This window comes from Eptesicus fuscus, chromosome 3 (genome assembly GCF_027574615.1).
Source record: "Eptesicus fuscus isolate TK198812 chromosome 3, DD_ASM_mEF_20220401, whole genome shotgun sequence".
Lineage (NCBI taxonomy): Eukaryota > Metazoa > Chordata > Mammalia > Chiroptera > Vespertilionidae > Eptesicus > Eptesicus fuscus.
Window position 1 is genome coordinate 53,258,777 of NC_072475.1, and position 23,086 is coordinate 53,281,862.

At 35.9% G+C, this 23,086-nt stretch overlaps 1 protein-coding gene across 9 annotated transcripts in view; it reads left to right on the forward strand.

Annotated features, from left to right (window-relative positions):
* The window catches only part of DLG1 (discs large MAGUK scaffold protein 1), a 248,396-nt gene extending 228,094 nt beyond the window's left edge, over positions 1-20,302 (forward strand). For all 9 annotated transcript variants that reach the window (XM_054713852.1, XM_054713853.1, XM_054713854.1 and 6 more), the window contains 5 exons: positions 526-627; positions 970-1,142; positions 7,999-8,108; positions 17,476-17,567; positions 18,483-20,302. In XM_054713852.1, coding sequence (XP_054569827.1) covers positions 526-627; positions 970-1,142; positions 7,999-8,108; positions 17,476-17,567; positions 18,483-18,589 — 584 coding nt within the window. In that variant the 3' untranslated portion in view covers positions 18,590-20,302. The remainder of the gene's footprint in view (positions 1-525; positions 628-969; positions 1,143-7,998; positions 8,109-17,475; positions 17,568-18,482) is intronic.
* Positions 20,303-23,086: the final 2,784 nt, after the last annotated feature.

Here is a 23,086-nt window from a genome sequence, read left to right on the forward strand (position 1 = left end):
ACCCATGCATGTACCAAGAGGTCACCAGTTTGATTCCCAGTAAGGGCACATGCCTGGGTTTTGGGCTCAATCCCCAGCAGGGGGTATGCAGGAGGCAGCTGATTGATGTTGGTGCATCAATGTTTCTATCTCTCCCTCTCCCTTCCTTTCTCTCTAATAAAAACATTTTTTAAATGATCAGTAAAATACAGCACTATGTTTTCTCATTTGTAATGAGATGATGTTAGCAATGTACATAAACATTATCTGCTAAAATGCTGGATTTAACTTGGTTGAATTATCTATTCTTCCAACAGGAGGTTGACTTAAGCTTAAGAGCTTAGTGAATGCTAATAAACTAGCAAGTTAGGCATCATTGGTGGAAAAAGAAAAAAAATCTTACTATCTATTAAGTAAGATTAGAATCAACAAAGGAAAATGAATAATTAACTATTATTTATGTTCTTTGTTCTTTGGTGAAATAAAATACATTGATGTTTGCTTAGTGTTTATTCCTTTTAACATGCAGTATACTTATCTTGATAGTTAATTATACTCGACCAGTGATTATATTGGGACCTATGAAAGACAGGATAAATGATGACTTGATCTCAGAATTTCCAGACAAGTTTGGATCATGTGTTCCTCGTGAGTAACCCACATAAAATAATCTTAATTATCATTCTTAACATTTTGTCACTGTATGTGGTAAAAGTAAACACTATCATTTTTTAGTGGTTTATATAGTTATTTTATCAGTTATTCTTCTATCCTCCATATTATTGTCCTTTTTAAAATTTAACCCTTTGCACTCGCTTGCTTTTTTCTCGAGCTGCTACCGATGCTAACTGTGTCGAGTCACACTCGACATCCAAGTGCAAAAGGTTAAATTAACCTCTGTTGCATTGAACTTTATAAAACAGGTATTTAAGTATAAAATGGATTTGTTGTATTTTTAATACTAAACACTTCAAGTTCTTTCTATTAAAGATACAACTAGACCAAAAAGAGATTATGAGGTAGATGGAAGAGATTATCATTTTGTGACTTCAAGAGAACAGATGGAAAAAGATATCCAGGAACATAAATTCATTGAAGCTGGCCAGTATAACAACCATCTGTATGGAACAAGTGTTCAGTCTGTGAGAGAAGTAGCAGAAAAGGTAAGCATCAAAATGATCCCAGAATACAGTTTCTAATAAGATATGCCTTTGACAGTAGGATAGAAACTTTTAATTCATATTTTTGAAAAAATACAGATGTTGAAGAATTGATTAATGTTACTGATTCATTCAACTAAATAATTTTCGATGGCTTGGGAAAATACATACAAGATAAAGAAGATTGATGAAATGAAGGTAGAAATGATAACTTGAATTTCTCTAAGAAGTTAGATTATTTTAAGGTTCTATACATTTGCTAGAGGTAGACCTTGTGTTTCCAGCAACTAGAATAATTAAAGAGCTAAGATCAGCAATGTCAATCAGTAAAAATGAACCAGATGTTCAAGATAAGTGTAGTTGCTGCTGGTACTGAAACTAGACAGAAATGTCTCCTAAAGAGTCAATTAATAAAAGACCATGTAAAAAATATTCAACAATACCATAATAGCAAGAAATTATCAGAAAGCATCCTTCAGGGTAGTATGATGACTTATTGATATTGAGTTAAAACAGTTTTAAAGTGAAGCCAAAGTGTGACCCAGACATACTATGCTTAAAACACTACTTGGGTCTTGAAAATAACCATCAAGTTATTTTATACCTTCAAAACTAGTTGTTTAAAATTCAGTCATATTATACCAACAAAATGTAAAGCAGTAATTCAGCATCTCAGTTTTCCATCTATAAATAATACTTTTTCTATAAAAGGTTTGGTTAATTATGATTAGTTTTTGAAATTGAAAAAATGAAAATGTTTGTGATGGCAAAAATGTGGGAAAATAGGAAATCTTAGATATTTTTAGTGGAGATAGAAATTAAAAGAACTTCTAAGAACAGTTTGGCAGTACCTACTAAATGCACACACATATCTTATGACTCAGATATTCTATTTCTTGGTATCTTGGTAGAGATTCATCCATGAGGATCTAAGGATGTTCATAGTACCAACCACTTTATAATAGTGAAAAATTAGAATCAACAAAGGGAAATGAATAATTAACTATTATTTATTCATGCAGTGGGATACAACAGCTAGAATGAATAAACTAATATATGTACTAGTTAAGTGTATCCATATTATAAATCTCAAAATTATAATGAATGAGTAAAATTGCAAAGGATATATGCAGTATGATACTATGTATGTAAACTTTTAATAACATAAAACAGCCTATATAGTTAATGGATACATATTTAGTAAACGTAAAAACATGCATGGGAATGATACATCTGCTTCAGGAGTATATACAGCCAGTAGCCAGTGGTTTTCCTTTGGGAAGAGTGGGCAGGAAATTGTAGCTTTAATTTTATTTGTAATGTTGTATTTATTAAAAATTCAGCCCAGCCAGAGTAGCTCAGTGGTTGAGTGTTGATCTATGAACCAGGAGGTCAAGGTTCAATTCCAGGTCAGGAAACATGCCTGGGTTCTGGGCTCAATCCCCAATGTGGAGCACGCAGGAGGCAGTTGACCAATGATACTCTCTCATTGTTGATGTTTCAATCTCTCGCACTCCCTTCCTCTCTGAAGTCAATAAAAATATTTTTTAATTAAAATAACCACACCCTCAGCCTAACTGAAAAACTGATAATAACCAAACTTCAAATTACTAGTAAATTGAAAAGTAAACAACAAATCACAGCAAGCTACTTCTTGTGCAAACCTTGTGGAGAAGAAAATAATTAGAAGTTCCACAAAGTAGAAATATTACAATTAATACTCAGCTCACGATGCAAGAAAAATCTATAGGTTGTTAGAAAATTAAAAACAAAAAGGCCCAGACAACTGGAAATTTTAAAACCACCTGTTAACTCTTAAATGAAGAGAAAATACAGAATTTCTTTAAAATAATAATGAAATAGTACATATTAGAATTTATAGGATACATAAAAAAACATGATTAAAGGAAAATTTACTACCTTAAAATTTTTTCAAACAAAAAAAGAATGAATAAATAAACTAAATCCCAAGTCACATAGTATAAATAAAAGTGCAGATTATGTGATATGCTGAGAAATAATAAGGTCAGAGAAGAAACTAGTAAAAAGAAAACAGAAAAACAATAGATAAAATGTTGGTTTTTTTTACAAGATCAGTGTCATTGATAAAACTTTAAACAGACACAAATTACCAATATCAGGAATGAAAGAAGTGACAGAATCTACAAATGTTAAAGGGGAAAAAATCAGAGGATATTAGAAACAACTCTTTACCACTAAGTAATTTAGATGAAATGGATAAATTCCTAGGAAGAAATAAAGCTCGCTCAAGTAGAAATAGATCATTTGAATAGCCCTATATCTTTAATAAAATTGATTTTTACTTAAAAATCTTCCCACAAAGAAAATCCCAGATCTAGATGGCTTCACTAATAAATTCTACCAAACATTTAAGGAAGAAATAATGCCCATTTTCTACATAAAATTTAAAAGGTGGGAACACTTCCCAACACATTCTGAGAGTCCAGCATTACCTAGATTTCAAATTTGACAACACATTACAAAAAACGACAAACTGATATCCCTCATGAATATAAATGCAAAAATTCTAAACAAAATGTTAGCAAATTGAGTCTAACAATATATAAAAACTAGGGGCCCGGTGCATGATATTCTTAGGGGGGGGCAGGTGGGTCCCTCAGCACCTTCTCCAATCTGGGGGCTCTCAGGGGATGTCCTGATGGCTTAGGCCTGCTCCCCATGGTTCTCTGCTCTCTGCGGACCTGCCTGCTTGACGCCACCACAGGCCCTGGTATCTGCTTTCTGTGGGGGCCTGCTTGCCCTTAGCCGCCGGGGCCAGGGGCAAGCAGGGCCATGTTGTCTGCTCTCTGTGAGGGCCCTGCGGGGGACTGCTTGTCCCTTGCTGCCACGGCCAGGGGCAAGCAGGGCCCTGCTGTCTGCTCGCTCACTGCTGGGGATATTCCTGCCCCATCCCTGGCGACTTGCACGCGCGCCGGCTCAGAGCACTGGGTCCTGAGGATGTTCCTGCCCCGCCCCCGGCTGCTCCGCACCTGCGTGTGTAGTCCCGGAGTGGCCGGAGGGTCGTTCTGGGACCCCAGCCACTCTGGGCCTATGCGCAGGCCTACAGGCTCAGAGCGGCCTGGCTCCCGAGGACGCCTGTCCCCGGGATGCAGGCCGCTTGGTGCCGGTGCACGCGCAAGCGGCCACCCCAACCCCCAGTTGCTCCATGCTTGCATATGCAAATTAACCCACTATCTTTGTTGGGTTAATTTGCATAATCCTGGTTGGCTGGTGTTCATTGCGGAGATACGGTCAATTTGCATATTTCTCTCTTATTAATGTAGAAGGTAATATGTCATGACCAAGTAGTGTTTATCCAAAGAATGCAAGGGACATTTAAATATTAGAAAATCAGTCAATGTAACTAAAAAAGGAAAACCGTATGATCACTTGCTTAGTTTAGGAAAAGCGTTTGACAAAATCAGCATCAATTCTTTTTTTTTTTCTTTTTTTTTTTTCATTTTTACAGAGAGGAAGGGAGAGGGATAGAGAGTTAGAAACATTGATGAGAGAGAAACATTAATCAGCTGCCACCTGCACACCCCCAACTGAGGATGTGCCCACAGCCAAGGTACATGCCCTTGACTGGAATCGACCCTGGGACCCTTCAGTCTGCAGGCCAACACTCTATCTACTGAGCCAAACTAGTTAGAGCTCAGCATCAGTTCTTGATTAAAATTCTCCACAAACCAAGAATAGAAGATAACCTTCTCAAATTGATAAACAATATTCCACAAGGATATTTTTCCATTGATTTTTAGAGAGAGTGAAAGGGAAGGGGAGAGACAGAGAGACACATCTATTGGTTGCCTCCCTTACGCGCTCTAACCTGGGCCCGGGTATTGAGCCTGCAACTGAGGTACGCACCCTTGACAGGAATCGAACCCAGGACCCTTCAGTCCACAGGCCATCCCTGTATTCACTGAGCCAAACTGGCTAGGGCACCACTTACTTTTAATATTATACTAGAGGTTCTAGCCAGTACAATAAGGCAAAAGAAAGAAATAAAACTCATGCAGATTGTAAAGGAAGAAGTAAAATTGTCTGTATTTGCAAATGACATGATGGTCTATATCAGTGTTCGGCAAACTCATTAGTCAACAGAGCCAAATATCAACAGTACAACGATTGAAATTTCTTTTGAGAGCCAAATTTTCTAAACTTAAACTTCTTCTAACGCCCAGGCCATGGTATTTTGTGGAAGAGCCACACTCAAGGGGCCAAAGAGCTGCATGTGGCTTGCAAGCCGCAGTTTGCCAACCACTGGTCTATATAAAAAATCTGATAGAGTCTACCAAAAAAAAAAAAAAAAATAGAAAGGAAGCTACTAGAGCCTTAGCTGATGTGGCTCAGTTAGTTGGAGCATTATCCCATATTATCCTATACACTGAAAGGTTGTGGATTTGATTCCTGGTCAGGGCACATAACCTGGACTGTGGGTTCAATCCCTGGTCGGGTGCGTACGGGAGGCAACTGATCAATGTTTCTCCCATTCTCTATCTCCCCGCTACCCACCAGTAATTTGGCCAAAATAAAAAATAAACATTTTTTAAGCTACTAGAACTAATAAGTTTAGCAAGATTTAAGGATACAAAAATCAGTTGTATTTCTATATACCAGTTCAATCATAAATTGAAATTTTAAAAACAATATTTACTGTGGCATCAAAAAATATTAAATACTTAGAGATAAAGCTGACAAAAGATATTGAGACCAATACACTGAAAATTCCAAAGCATTGCTCAGAGAATTAAAGACCTAAATAAATGGAGAGACACACCGTGTTCATGGATTGAAGACTCAATATTGCAGAGCTGTCAGTTCTGTCTAAGCTAATTTATATATGAACACAATCCCAATAAAAAATACCTACCAGCTTTATTATGGGACTTGATAAGTCAAATTGAAGTTTATATGAGAAGCAAGTACAATACAAAAAAGCTACAAGGGATTCCAGCCCTAACATATTAAAACATACTATAAAGTCTTCTTAATTAAAACCTAGTATAGTACTGTCACATGAATAGAAAAACAGACCAGTAGAATAGAAAAGAGAATCCAGGCAAGACCCAAATATATATGAAAATATAGTATACTAGAGGCCTGGTGCATGAAATTCGTGCACGGGGGCGGGGGAGTCCCTCAGCCTGGCCTGCGCTCTCTTGCCTGCAAGTGGACATCCCCCTTGCTGTCAGGGATCCCTCTCACAATCCAGGACCCCTCACTCCTTACCACACACCTGCTCACTGCTCCTTAGCGCTGCCACAAAGGCGGAGAGGCTTCCACCACCACCACTGCACTCACCAGCCGTGAGCCCGGTTTCTGGCTGAGCGGCGCTCTCCCAGTGGGAGCACACTGACCACCAGGGGGCAGCTCCTGCGTTGAGCGTCTGCCCCCTGGTGTTCAGTGCACATCATAGCGACTGGTTGTTCTGCCATTTGGTCGATTTGCATATTAGGGTTTTATTATATAGGATGTTGAAGGTGCAATCTCCAGTCACCAGGGCTTTTAATAAAAGACTTTTTGGTAAATAGTGCTGGGACGACTAGAAATAAGTTAGTTAATTAATTTAAAACCACACTTCACACTATACACAAACGTTGGCTGTAATACAATTGACAGAAGAAAATATAACCTAGTCATAGTGCAAGTATTTAACTATGAATTAAAATTCGGATCCAATAAAAGACTGATAAATTTGACCACATTAAAAATAAAAATGGTTTTTACTTAGAAAAAAAAGCTTTTCCAAAAACTATTGGAAAACACTGTTACCAAAGTCAAAAAGCAACTGACAGAAAAAAATTGCAAGCAAGGGGCTGATATTCCAAATATATAAAGAACTCTTAAAAATTAAGGAAATAGAGACCAAAAGTCTAATAAAATAATAGACAAAAGGATATGAATACACAATTCACACAAAAATAAGATATAGAAAGAATAAATTAGAAACTAATGAGATTGGTTAGCTACAGAGGAAGGGGTGGAAAAGGATGGGAGATGGAAATGAGGAGAAAGGATGAAGGTGTGACATTTCTTCAAGGATACCTTTTTATATAATTTTGACTTTTAGAACTATGTTAACATTTTATACATTTTTTAAAAATAAAAAGGAAAGGTGAGGGAAATGAAAAATGATATACAAACAGGAACTAAATTAACTATATTTCAAACGAATCACTGCATTAAAGAGGAGGGGAAGAGAGGAGTCTTAATCACAATAATCCTGAATTACAGGCTAAATACAAAAATATCTGTAAACAAATATTGAACTCTTTTGTTTTTCAGAGTGGTATGAGCTAACAGTTATGAAACTAATGTATATTCTAGAGTTGAGCAAATTAATATATTGACAATAATGAGAGCCAGGTTTCTTTTCTTTTTTTTTCTTTTTTTTTATATATTTTATTGATTTTTTTACAGAGAGGAAGGGGTAGGGATAGAGAGTTAGAAACATTGATCAGCTGCCTCCTGCACACCCCCTACTGGTGATGTGCCCGCAACCAACGTACATGCCCTTGACCAGAATCGAACCTGGGACCTTTCAGTCCGCAGGCTGACGCTCTATCCACTGAGCCAAACCGGTTTTGGCGAGAGCCAGGTTTCTTAATGTATTTTCATTACTTTTTAAACGTAATATTTGAGAATGGAAAATTAATTATTCATAGTCATTATTCATTGTCTTTATTTAATTTGCTAACAAAAATGACAAGTTTGCTTAAAGTGACAGGTTCCAAAAATACCATAATTCTAATTCTGTACCTATAGGAAATATATCTTTGATATTATTGAAAATATTTGTTTCACTTCTTTTTCTTCTTTATTCCCTCTATTTTAGGGCAAACACTGTATCCTCGATGTGTCTGGAAATGCCATAAAGAGATTACAGATTGCACAACTTTACCCAATCTCCATTTTTATTAAGCCCAAATCCGTGGAAAATATCATGTAAGTGAAATAAGACACAGGCTCAAAGTAGAGATTCAGTATCTATCACTTATTAGTTTAGGTAATTTACTTAACCTCCCTGTATCTTAGTTTCTTTATCTGTAAAATGGAGAAATTAATAGTATACCCACCTCTTAGGATTGTTGTGAAGATTAAGTAAGCACTCTGTGATATAAACTATCATCATCACCAACATTAATATACTTAAGTATAAGGGAACATGTATTAGAATTTTAAATTTAAATAGTCACATTTGGCTAATACCCACTGAATGGAGCAACAGTACAGCTCTGAGTAACCATTAAGAAATAAAATGTTGTATAATAGAGGGCAAGAAATACAATTTAAATAAAAACTAAAAGAAGACAGAAAAGGGCAAATAAAAACATTGTAGGCGGGGCAAAAAGAATACAGATAGTAATATGATATAAATGAACTCAAATATTTCATCAATTAAATGATAGACTAGTCCAGTTAAAGAACAAAGATCATCAGAATGGATGAAGAAAAAACAATTGTATGTTGCTTTTGCAGAAGAGGAAAAAATACTTTCCTTCTACTCTTTTAGGTTCTAAGCTGTGTCTCTGTAACAAAAGACAGATTAACAAGAGAAAAGCTTACAGATTTAATTTTTTCATGGCATAGAAGCCTTCATAAGGAAATGAAGATCCAAAGAAATGGTTAAACCTGAGCATTTTTATACTAGGTTTGACAAAGAGTAGAAAGTCACGGGAAAATGTGATAGGATATGAGCTCAGAGTAGTAAACTAGAGGAAACTTACCAAGGCCTGTTCATTCAAATTCCTCTTAGCATCCCTCCAGGAATGCTGCTTTTCTCCAGGTATAGGGAGGTCATCTCTCACATGAGGATCTTATGCCCTACTTCAGGGGTAGGTCAGAGTTCTTCCTGCACCTGTCATTTTTCAAATTCCTTTATCTTAATATATGCAGTATGCCAAGTCACCCACCATATTTTGTGATGGTGTGTATGAAACATCTCACCTATATGTTGCTTTCATAAGGCACACCTTAAATATTAAGCTATGGAAAGACCAAAAGTAAGAGAATAGAAAAAAGATATACCATGCAAAAATTAAAGGCAAGCTGGTTTATATTATTATATCAAAGTATAGTTTAAAGCAAGAAGTATTAATAAAGATGTAAAAGAGCAATTTTACAAAAATAAAAGTTTCACTCTATCAGGAAGATCTATTTAGACATTTATTTGCATTTAATAGCCCAGTTTCAAAATATATAAAGCACAAATATACAACTGTACAGGAAAAGAAAAATCCCACAATCATAGTGGGAGAACTTAACACATCAGTCAGAAAGTAATAGAATAAGAAAACAAAAAATCACTAAGGATATAGGACAGCACATATTTCAAACTTTACCTTACATATGTAGAACACTACACTTGACATCAGTAAAATTTACACATTTATTTGAAGCGTGCATAAAATTACCAAAACTAATCTTAATGCTAAGCTACAGAATACAAATGATTGAAAACAAATATTCTCTGACCATTATGAAATTAAAACAGAAATCAATAATGAAAAGATCACTAGAAAATTCCCATGTATTTGGGGTTTATGCATTATACTTCTGAATGGGTCAAAAAAGAAATCAGCCTAAATTAATAAGTATATTGAACTAAATGCTAATGAAATTGTCAAGTAAATACATTTGGAGGATCTAGCAGCCTTGCTGATGGAAATCTACAACCGTAAGTATTAGGAAAGAATGCTGGAAGTCAAATATTAGGAATAAATGTTGAAAATCTAAGATCTTGAGAAATTAGAAAAATGCCAGTCAATTAAACTCAAAGAAGGTAGAATTTAATGAAATAGAAAACAAAATTATGGTAGAAATGATCAACAAAACCAAAAATATTGTCTTTGAAAATACTATAAAATGTTAATAAGGAAGATTAAGGAAAGAAAATAAAGAAGGCATAAATGATACGAGGAATTAAAATGGGAATATCATTACACATTCAATAGACATTAAAAAGGTTAGCACAGGCGATCAGTGAGCAAAGGACTTGGACACTTCACAAAAGGGGATATCCAAATAGTCAGTAAACATGAGATATGGTGATCAATTAATCATGGAAATGTAAGTTAAAACCACAGTGTCATAATCTACCACCCACACGCTGAAAGAAAATGTCAAATGTTGGCAAGGATATAGAGCAACTGAAACTCATAACACTGATTTGTAAACTGTTCATAGTATCTCCTAAAGCTGGACATACACATAACTTAAGAACTAGAAGTCTCATTCCTAGATATGTACTCAATAGAAATGTTTACAGATGTTTACCAAAGACATGTACTAGGTTGTTGACAGAAATACTATTCAAAATAACCAAAACATTGAAACTATCCAAATGCCCATCAGTGAATACATAAATAAATTATGACATAGTCACACAATGAAATATTCTGCAGCAGTGACTTTCAACTTTTTTCATCTCATGGCACACATAAACTAATTACTAAAATTCTGCAGCACACCCAAAAATAAATTTTTGTTGATCTGACAAAAAAAAATGCATAATTTTGATTCATTTACACTGAATGACTATTGTGCTGGCTGTTGTCACTGTTTTTTATTTAATACTAAGGGAAAAGAGGTCAATGCCCTTGACTAAATAGTCAGGTATTGCATGTTTTAAAAATTCTTGTGGCATACAGGTTGAAAATTTATGTTCTATAGTAATGAGAATGAGCAGTCTCCACTACACACAAAAGTATATCCATACCTCAGAGCTATTGTAGGTTCAGTTCCAGACCAACACAATAAAGCAAATATTACAATAAAGCAAATCACAAGTTTTTAGTTTCCCAGTACATACAAAAGTTATGTTTACACTATATTATAGTCTATTAAGTGTGCAGTAGCATTATGTCTAAAGAAACAATGTACATACCTTAATTAAAAAATACTTTATTGCTAAAAATGCTAACCATCATCAAAGCCTTCAGCAAGTCATAAACTTTTTGACAGTGAAGTGTCTTGCCTGGATGTGACAGTTGCTGAATGACCAGGGTGCTGGTTGTTGAAGGCTGGAGTGGCTATGGCAGTTTCTTAAAATAAAACAACAGTGAAATCTCCCATATTGATTGACTCTTTCATGAATGGCTTCTCTTGTAAACTGCAATGCTGTTTAATAGCATTTTACCCACAGTAGAACTTCTTTCAAAAGAGTAAACTGCCCTAGCCGGCTTGGCTCAGTGGATAGAGACTCGGCCTGTGGACTGAAGGGTCGCAGGTTTGATTCTGGTCAAGGGGCATATGCCTGGTTTGCAGGCTCGATCCTCAGTAGGGGACATGTAGGAGGCAGCCGATCAATGATTCTCTCATCAGTGATGTTTTTCTCTCTCTCTCCCTATCTCTTCCTCTCTGAAATCAATAAAGATATATACTGAGTGGCCAGATTATTATGATCTCTGAACACATAATAATCTGGCCACTCAGTGTGTTTGTGTGTGTGTGTGTGTGTGTATGTGTGTGTATGTGTGTGTATTAGAGGCCCAGTTCATGAATTCGTGCATGGGTGGGGTCTGGCCAGCCTGGCCAGGGGTGGGGGACATGGGCCGTTGGCTAGCCTGCCTGCTGGTCAAGGGAACAATGTGAATATTAACCTTTTATTATATAGGATATACACTGAGTGGCCAGATTATTATGCGTTCAGAGATCATAATAATCTGGCCACTCAGTGTATTTTTTTAAAAAAAGAATATCCTATTAAGTGAAAAACAACACTTTTTAAAAATTAATAAATAAAAATAAAAGGTTTTTTAAAATATTAGAGTAAACTGCTACTTTATTAACTAAGTTTATGTATATTCTAAATCCTTGGTTGTCATTTCAACAATCTTCACAGTGTCTTCACCAGGAGTAGATTCCATCTCAATAAATCACTTTCTTTGTTCATCCATATGAAGCAACTCCTCATCCATTCGTTTTATCGTGAGATTATAAAAGGAGAAAGTTTTACAATAATAGTCGGAGACTTCAATTCCCCACTCACAGTAATGGATAGAACAACCAGACAAAATAAGTAAAGAAATGGAGGACTTAAACCACACAATAAATCAGCTAGACCTAATAGACACATACAGAACACTCTACCCAACAACAACAGATTACAGGATGGAGCCAAGGTAGGTTTATAGTTCTTTGTATGGAAAATAATACAAGAATAGCTGTTTTTTGTACTCACAACTATAACCTACTTTTGCCCCATCCTATATACATTCTCATTTGCACATGGGACATTTTCCAGGATAGACCATAGGTGGCAAAATGCCTAAATAGATTTTAAAAGATAAGTATCATAAAAGTATATTTTCTGATTACAGTGGGTTGAATTTAGATATCAAAAGTAAGACTGGCCAAAACCGGTTTGGCTCAGTGGATGGAGTGTCGGCCTGCGGACTGAAGGGTCCCAGGTTCGATTCCGGTCAAGGGCATGTACATTGGTTGCGGGCACATCCCTGGTGGGGGGTGTGCAAGAGGCAGCTGGTCGATGTTTCTCTCTCATCGATGTTTCTGGCTCTCTATCCCTCTCCTTTCCTCTCTGGAAAATCAATAAAATATATTTAAAAAATAAAAAAAGTAAGACTGGATATTTGACAAAATTGTGGAAATTAACAAGCAGTGGATCAAAGAAGAAATCACATGAGAAATTAGAAAATATTTAAGAGATGAATGAAAACAGTAACAACATGAAAATGTGTGGTACACAGCAAAAGCAGTGCTAAAGGTAATTTATAGCTATAAATGCTTACATTAAAAAGCAAGAAAGCACTAGCCAGTGGTCTTCAGTGGTTAGAGCGTCAGTTCTCACACCTAAGGATCTCAGGTTTGATTCCCAGTCAAGGGCATGTACCTAGGTTGTAGATTCACTCCCTGTCCCCAGTTGGGGCATATACAGGAGGCAGCCAGTCGATGTGTCCTTCTCACATCGATGTTTCTCTCTTCTCTCTCTCTTCCCCTCCCACTCTCCTTCTCTTTCTTCCAGTCTCTTTGAAAAGCAATGGAAAAAATATTCTCCAAAAAGCAAGAAAGATGTCAAATTAACAACCTAACTATAACTTAAGGACCTAAAAAAAGAAGAACAAAACCCAAAACTAACAGAAGGAAGTGAATAAAGATTAGAACAGAGATCAACAAAATAGAAAACAGTAGAGAAAAATCAGTGAAACCAAAAGTTTGTTCTTCAAAAAGATGGGCAAAAAATGACAAACATTTAGATAGATTGATTAAGGGGGGAAAGACTCAAATTACTAGAATATGAAATGAAACTAGGGACATTACTACTGATTCTACAGAAATAAAATGACTGTAAGAGTACTATGAACAATTGAGCACCAAAAGAAATGGGTAAATTCCTAGAAACATAAAACCTACCAAGACTAAATCACAAAGAAATAGAAAATCTAAATCGACCTATAACTAGTAAGGAAACTGAATCAGTAATTAAAACCCAACAAAGAAGCGTCCTGAACCAGATGTCTTCACTGGTGAGTTTGACCAAATATTTTTAAAAGGTCTAATGCAAATCCTCAAACTTTTCCAAAAAATTGAAGAGAGAGTATATCCTAACTCATTCTATGAAGGCAGTATTACCCTGATACAAAAACACTATAAGGAAAGAAAACTACATTGCTGCAAAGATCCTCAACATTATACTAGCAACCTGAATTCAGCAGTATATTAAAAGGATTATTCTCGATGACAAAGTAGAATTTATTTCTGGAATGTAAGGATGATTTGACATGAAAATCAAACATAATAAACCACATCAGCAAAATGAAAGGTAAAATCCACACAATCATCTCAACTAATGCAGGTACAGTATTTGACAATACTCTTTCATGATAAAAACACTCAACAAAATAGGAAGAGAAGGAAACTACTTTAATATAAAAGCCATGAATTAAAAAATCCACAGTAAAAGAGTGAAAGCTTTTTCTCTAAGGTTAGGAACAAGGCAAGGATGCCTGCTTTTCACCATTTCTATTTAACATAATTCTGGCCAGATCAAAGAAAAAACACTGTCCCAGGTGAGAGAAAAAAAAAAAAAAAAAGGAAGACATCCAGACTGTAAAGGAAGAAGTAAAATTATCTCTGTTTTTAGATTATATGATCTTATCTATAGAAAGCTCTAAAGATGTCTTCAACAAAGTAGCAGCATTCAAAGTCAACAAAATCAGTTGCATTTCTACACATACAGTGAATAATCTGAAAATGAAATTATAAAAACAATTTCATTTATAATAGCATCAAAAAGATTAAAATACCTAAAATTAACCAAGGTGAAAGATTTGTACAATGAAAACTATGAAACACTGAAGAAGTTAAAGAAGACATAAATAAAACACATTCCATGTGCATGGATTAGGAAGAAGACTTACTGTTAAAATGTCAAAACTTTTCAACAGAACAGAAAAACGTGAAGACTCACACTTCCTGATACCAAAATTTACTACAAAGCTATAGTAATCATCATAGTGTGGTATTGACCTAAAGACAGACATATAGACCAATGGAATGGAATACAAAGCTCAGAAACCTTCACAAATATAAACAATTGCTTTTTAACAAGGATGCAAGATCATTCAAAGGAGAGGAAAAAACAGTCTTTTTCAACAAATGGTGCTGAAAAAATAATACCCACATGCAAAAGAATGAAGTTGAACTCTTAACCTAAGCCTTTCACAAAAACTCAAAATGGACCAAGGACCTAAATAAAAGACAATAAAACCTGGGAAAAAGAAATAGGACAAAAGCTTCACAATAGTGGATTTGGCAATGATTTCTTAGTTATGACTTTAAAGGTGTAGATAACGAAAGAATCAAAAAAAATGGACTTGCCCTGGCCAGGTGGCTCACTTGGTTGGAGTGTCATCCCATGCACCAGGAGATTACAGATTCAATTCCTAGGGCACATACCTAGGTTGTGGGTTTAATCTCTGGTCAGGGCACATACAGGAGGCAACTGACTGGTGTGTGTGTGTGTCCTCTCCCCCTCTTTTTCCCTCTCCCCCCCCCTTTCTCTCTCTCTCTCTCTCTCTCTCTCTCTCTCTCTCTCTCTCTCTCTCTCTCTCTCATAATCAATGAAAACATATCCTTGGCTATTTTTTTTTTAAAAAAAAGATTATACTTCATAAATATTTAAGTGTTTTTTGTATCAAAAGGCACAATATACAAAGTAAAAAGACAACCCACAGAATGGGAGAAAATATTTGCAAATTATATATCTGATAAAGGATTAATATCCAGAATATATAGAAAACTCCTAAAACTTAATAGGAAAACAATTCAAAAATGGGTAAGTGCTTGAATAAACATTTCTCCAGAGAAGATATACAAATGAACAATAATAGCACATGAAAAGATGCTTAACATCACTGTTAGGGAAATACAAATCAAAACTGCAGTGAGATACCACCTCACACGTACTAGGATAGCTACTATCAAAAGCGCGCGCGCACGCGCGCGCGCACACACACACACACACACACAGTGCTGGCAAGGATGTGGAAAAATTGGAGCTCCTGCACGCTTGTAGGAATGTAAAATGGCACAGCTGCTATGAGAAATAGTATGGCAGTTCTTCAAATAAAATTAAAATAGAAATGCCATACGATGCAATAATTCCACTTCTGGATATATACTCACAAGAATTGAAATGAGTGTCTTGAAAAGATATTTGTATACCCATGTTCACAGTAGCATTGTTCGCAATAGCTAAAATGTGGAAGAAGCCCAGGTGTTCATCGAGGGATGAATGGATAAGCAAATGTGGTATATACATATAAAGGAAGGAAATTCTGCAATGTAGTACAATATGGATGAACCTTGCAGACATTATACTAAGTAAAATAAGCCAATCACAAAAAAGACAAATTCCACTTAACATGGAGTACTTAGAGTTGTCAAAATCATAGAGACAGAAAGTATAATGGTGGTTGCCAGGGGCTAGGAGGAGGAAAGGATAGTTATTTTTAATAGGTCTTGTATTTTGGTTTTACAAGATGAAAAGAATTATAGGGATGGATGGTGGTGATGGTTCCAACAACATGAAGAAAGGTACTAATACTCCTGAGCCGTACGTGTAAAACTGGTTTAAATGGTAGCTTTTACGTCCTGTATATTTTAGCACAATTTTTTAAGTGTTTTTTTATTAATTTCAGAGAGGAAGGGAAAGGGAGAGAGAGAGAGAGAGAGAATCATCAATGATGAGAGAGAAACATCAATCGGCTGCCTCCTGCACGCCCCACACAAGGGATCGAGCCTGCAACCCGGGCCTGAACAGTGACCAAGAATCAAACCCTGACCTCGTGGTTCATAGATTGATGCTCAACCACTGAGCAACACCAGCCGGGCCACAATTTTTAATTATTTACTTTTTTTAATCACTGTAGTGTACCACAGTAACAGATTTAAGTATAAAAGCATATGATCATTTTAATAAACAGGAAAAACATTCGATAAAATTATTATCTATTCATGACAAAAACATTTTAAAAACTGAATAGAAAGGAATTTTCTTAATCTCATGAAGGTCATCTACAAAATACGAAAGCAAACATCATATTTAATGGTGAAATATTGAAAGTTTTCACTCTTTTAAATAGGAAACTAACTCCCATGTACCCATCATTCAGCTGCAACAGTAATTATCATTTATGATCAATCTTGTTTCACTGCCCCCTCCCCCCCCCAGACATTATATGATTTCATCCATATATTTCGGAATTCCCTATTTAAAAACATCATTATGTCATACTTAGTAACTCGTTAAATATCATCAGTTCAAATTTTCCTGATTGTTTTATAAGTTTTGTGTGTTTTTCAATTTGTTTGGATCAAGTTCCAAATTGTCATGAATAGACCTTACTTGGAACTTGATTCAAACATATCTTTTTTCCCCTATTTATTTATTGAAGAAACTAAATCATTTCTTCTGTAGTTTTCCCCAGACTATATTTTTCTAATTGCCTTATCATAGTGTTGTTTAATGTTTATGTCCCTTTTATCATCTATGAATTGGTAGGAGATCTGTAAGTCATATTTAGATATGAAGTTTTTATCAAAATCTAAACTGTTGAATCTTAGTTTTTTGGCTGCCTTGAGCCAATGCAAAGATGTGTTAAAACCCTTCTGTCATTCCAAGTATAAAGCTACATATTCAGTGACTGAATCTAGTTTTTAATGATATTCATTGTCTCAACAGAGCTCAACTTTTCATGATTTTATGTTTTTATGTCTTCTCTCCTTTGTCATCTTTCTTCAAAAAATATTTTAATGTAGTAATTACCAATTTCTCAATTTATTTGCATAGGGAAATGAATAAGCGACTAACAGAAGAACAAGCCAGAAAAACATTTGAGAGAGCCATGAAACTGGAACAAGAATTCACTGAGCATTTCACAGGTTGGCATCATATGTGACAGTGCCCTTTATGATAGAATTTTGCTTTGGAGCCATATGAAGTGACCCATTGAAAAAGATTTTGAACTATGCCCACATCTACCAGTAGTAATTGATACTATCATTTTCAGAATAACACATCTAACCTAGGCAGTGGTGATGAGGACTCTTGAAATTTAGTATTTCTTGGGTTATCGATTAGGATAGCATGTATAAGAATAACTCACACATGACTGGAGAAAAATAGACTCAGATTTTATTTCTTCTATGAAATTGACTTTTCTCTTATCCTTTATAAATCTTGATCTGTTTTAAGATATTACTTCTTTAAAAAGAAAAGAGTGAGTAGCAATTTCCAGATAATCTCTAATTCATTTTGTCCTTTAAATTACCCCTTAGGTATCTTTGAACAGTTTTTTGTCATTATTGTCATTTATTTGTTTGAAATAATGGTAAGTGTATATTTGGTAGTCACACTAAGTACCATAAGTGTCATGATAATAATTTCAGACTTACAGAAAAATTGTAAGAGAAGTACCAGCAATTCTTATTTACTCTTACTCCTTATTCCCCAAATGTTAACATTTACCACATTTATAATTTTTTTCTGAAACATTTAAGAGTAGGTTGCAGACAGATACTCTTTTGGCTCTAAATACTTCAGTGTGTATTTCCCAAATACACAAGAGAAAGTAAAAATTACCAAATCCCACTTTTTGATCAGTTTTTAAAATAAAATTTTTTAAATTTTACAAATAGGAAAATTAATTAAATGAGCAGTTTAACTAAACAAACAATACATAAATGGTATCCCTTCCTGAATGAGTAACTATTTCTAAGATTTGGCATCTACTATTTCACCAATAATTATAATGGTGAAGATAGACAATTTAATGGAAGTTTCTGATTTCATTACAGCTATTGTACAGGGCGATACGCTGGAAGACATTTACAACCAAGTGAAGCAAATCATAGACGAACAGTCTGGTCCTTACATCTGGGTCCCAGCGAAAGAAAAGTTATGAGGACTGATGTTTTTCTGTTCCAGTCTCATTTTCTTTGACATTTCTTTTCCTTTTCCTTTGGAGTCTGTCTGTATACTCCTTCCATGTTGAATCTTATCTCACTCATCATGGTCTGCAAATCGCACTTATTTTTGCAACCTAGTGTCTCCTTCAAGTTGTAGCATCTGTATTATTTTATATCACTACTGGTTTGTGGCCATTTTTCAGAACTGAAAATGGAATGGCCTGACCAGCTATTAAGAATTTGGGAAGATGGGCAAATTGTGGTAAAATTCCTTAATGTTTAAGGGAAAGTAACTTTAAAAGATTTTCAGAAAAGCTTTATATACATTTTTTCAAATTTCAATATAAATGAAAGAAACGTGGTTTTAATCAATGATTTAGTAAACTTGGAGCAACAGTGCACGCTTAACTTTAATAGCATGGTTTGGCCAATATACTAGTTCTCAAATCCTTTTCTCAATCGATCTGTCTTATCTCAACAAATATTTCATTATAGACAAATAAGAAAATATATGTTTTTTAATTTCAAAATTAATGTCTGGATTAACTTTCTTAATTTCACAAGGGATATTCATTTTTCATAAGAGTTCTTAAAGTCTATTATTGTTTAAGGGCTTTGTGTTTTTCTTTCCAATACATCTGCTAGGGATAACAATGTTTAAATGTTTTTAACATAATTGTGCAACACTATTCTTACAAAAGTTGTCCATATGTAATAAGCATCACATTTCTGAATTGAGGCCATGTTTAGGTGCTAGGGGGAGCTCACCTTTTACAGATAAGGTTGAGAAAATTTCATAGACAAAAGTACAGACAAAACCAACATTATAGTGGTGATATAGTAATTATGACCATGGAAAAGGAGTCCAACTCATAGTCTAAACTTTAAACATATCCTTAGGGGTCAGATTTTAATGAATATTTTACCCACAATAACTGCCTATTTTGTTATAATAAATATTATATATATATAAATATATATAAAACTTTCTTTAACTAAACTCTGTAACTATGGGAATTATTTTCTTTACATAGTTGCACACACAAACATATATATTTAAAATATATTTTTTTTCTTTTGCCACCTACTCTTTTTGTTTGTTTGTTTTTAATTAAATTTTAATTGATTAGACTTTATCTTCCTTAATCATGTGAACTGAAAACATGGGTATGGTGGTTATGGAAAGAAACCTTTAGGGAAATTAGATTACATGTAAAAGTATGCATGTTCTCCTCTTTTCTATAAAATTTTTCAAATGGTTCCTGGTTGGTTTGATTTTGTTTTTGTTACTGTTATTCTTGTCATTGGGTTTGAATTTGGTCGTATGCCTCTCCTTCCAGTTCTCCTTTCATTAATAGGAAAACAGGCAAAAAACCTCATATATGTGAGTGTTTTCCCCTCAGACTGCACACCTTTCATCTCTCGTGGCTGCTTTCCACTAGAGTTGCACAGATCTTCATGGTGAAAAATTTCAAGAAATTGTAGTGAAAGGTAGATATGATTTCAGAAATCAGTTTCTCTGGTGTTTTATATTAATAATATTGTTTAGCTTCCATTGCTTTTTTTGGTGTTGTTTATTAAATATGTGTTTTTGACAACCTCCACATTACAGTTTCTTAAACAATGAGTACTGGTTTGTAAAGAATTATCAACATTATCCATTCCATTTATGAGAAAGAGGAGAACAGCTAATAAACTTTATTGTGAAATCCATATGTTAAATGTGTCTTGAATTTTGAAAGAAAAATATTATTTTGCAAGCTAACATTTTCTTAAAACAGTTTTGGGCATCACATAATTTATAAACAATTCAAGAGCCATTAGGCAAGTTAATCAAAATTTCCTCTGTAGGTTTGGTATTGAGTATGTTAACACAATACTGTAGCTGTTATACTAAATATAGTAGATTGGTACCAAACCAAATATAATTTAAAAAGTATTGTAAAATTATTCAAGAGCCCCAAAAATCACCATACAGCAAGATCCCAGCATAATACATTTTGAAGTATTTACTGGTGACATGTAAAATATAGAGAGGTTATAAATTATGCCACGTATGTATTAAAATATATATATTGAGCCCCTACTATGTAAGTTGATGTTTTTGTAAGAAAATACAGTTGACCCTGTAAAAACATGGGTTTCAAACTGCACAGGTTCACTTATATGTGGTTGTTTTTTGGTGTGAGTGTTTTTTTCCAATAAATATATAGTCAGCCCTCTGTATCCCCAGGTTTCCCATTTACAGATTCAGCCAATCATGGATTGGGAATCCACGGATGCGGAGGGCTGACTGTACATTGTTCTACGCCATTTTATATAAGGGACTTGCGCATCCATGGAGTTTGGTGTCTGTGGGTGGTCCTCCAATACCAAGCGACAGCTGTAGTTAAATGTGGGGGAGTCAGAAGTTATGTGCAGATTTCCGGCTGCACAGGTATTGGCCCCCTTAACTAGCCCTCATGTTCTCCAAGGGTCAACTGTACTAACTTCTGTGCACCTTTCTAGATTGTATAGAATCATTAATAAAAGTACTAATTGTTTAGTACAACTCTGCAACAGCTCTTTAGTATATTCTTATTTAATTAATATAAAGAAGAGAAGAGTTAGTAACCCCACTATAAGGCTTAAGTGAAATCACTTGCCCAAGATGACTTAGCTAGTAAGGAGCAGTGCTTGGTATTTGTATCCAAGTCTCTCTGCCCCAAGTTCTTTCTAATACACTATGCTGCCGCCTTTTCAGCCCCTACTATGGAAGGCACTATGACTTAAATTATTTTATTTTGGTGTCCCTTTACAGATAAAGACTTAGATCAGTGGTTCTCAACCTTTCTAATGCCGCGACCCTTTAATACAGTTCTTCATGTTTTGGTGACCCCCAACCATAAAATTATTTCGTTGCTACTTCATAACTAATTTTGCTACTGTTATGAATCGTAATGTAAATATCTGTGTTTTCCGATGGTCTTAGGCTCTGCAGCAGCAGTTCTCAACCTGTGGGTCGCTAGCAGGGTTGCCTAAGACCATCGGAAAACACAGATATTTACATTACGATTCATAACAGTAGCAAAATTACAGTTATGAAGTAGCAACGAAAATAATTTTATGGTTGGGGGTCACCACAACATGAGTAGCTGTATTAAAGGGTCACGGCATTAGAAAGGTTAAGAACCACTGACTTAGATGAAGGCACTTGCCCAGAATCGCACGATAAGTAGGGAACAGACACAGAGGACAAGTCATTCCCATCATAACTGAAACAACTGTTTGTGGGAAACAAGCCACACTAACACTGTCACAGTGACATACAAAGAAAGAGCCTCCTGAGAACCAAAATGGAACAGTATCCACTATTCTAACTCACAGAGGCTAATACTATTTGAATGATTTATGAAATATTTTTTTATTTGTAAATGCTTCTTAATATCCTTAAGTTGAAAAAAAATTTTTTTTAATATATTTTATTGATTTTTCACAGAGAGGAAGAGAGAGGGACAGAGAGTTAGAAACATCGATGAGAGAGAAACATCGATCAGCTGCCTCCTGCACACCCCCCAATGGGGATGTGCCCGCAACCAAGGTACATGCCCCCGACCGGAATCGAACCTGGGACCCTTGAGTCCGCAGGCCGACGCTCTATCCACTGAGCCAAACCGGTTTCGGCTAAGTTGAAAAATTTTAAATGCCTCTTAAATGTGAATACACATCTTTGGTTGCTTTCCTATTCCATATTTGCCCAGGGCTCTTCAAAAAATAATGGAAGCAAACTTGCAGAGCTCATTCCATCTATACTAATAAAAGGTAATACGCTAATTAGACCAGGAGACCCTCCAGATGTCCTTCCGGACAAAGATATGGTGGTGGGGTCGAAGCAGAGGCGGTTAGGGCGATCAGGCCAGAAGGGGTTGGTGGTTGGAGGTAATCAGGCTGGCAGGGAGGGGGGGGGGCAGTTGGGGGTGAGCAGGCCGGCAGGGGGGGCCAGTTGGGGACGAGCAGGCTGGCAAGAGGGGGCAGTTGGGAATGAGAAGGCTGGCGGGGGGGGGCGGGCAGTTGGGGTTGAGCAAGCCGGCAAGGGGGGGCAGTTGAGGGTGAGAAGGCCAGTGGGGGGGGGGCAGTTGGGGCAAACAGGCCAGCAGGCAGGTGAGCGGTTAGGAGCCAGTGGTGCCAGATTGCGAGAGGGATGTCCAACTGCCGGTTTAACAGTCGGACATCCCTCAAGGGGTCCCAGATTGGGGAGGGTGCAGGCCGGGCTGAGGGACACACACACGCCCATGCACGAATTTCATGCACTGGGCCACTAGTTTTTTTTTTCTTCTTTGTTTGTTAAAAGTATTACATATAGTAGTACATATATCTTCTTCCCCCCCCACCATTGACCTTCCCCCAGCCTCCCCCACCCTCTGTCGCATAGCCTCATCACACACACACACACCCCCAGTGTCTTGTGTCCATTGGTTGTGCTTATATGCATCCATACAAGTCCTTTGGTTGAT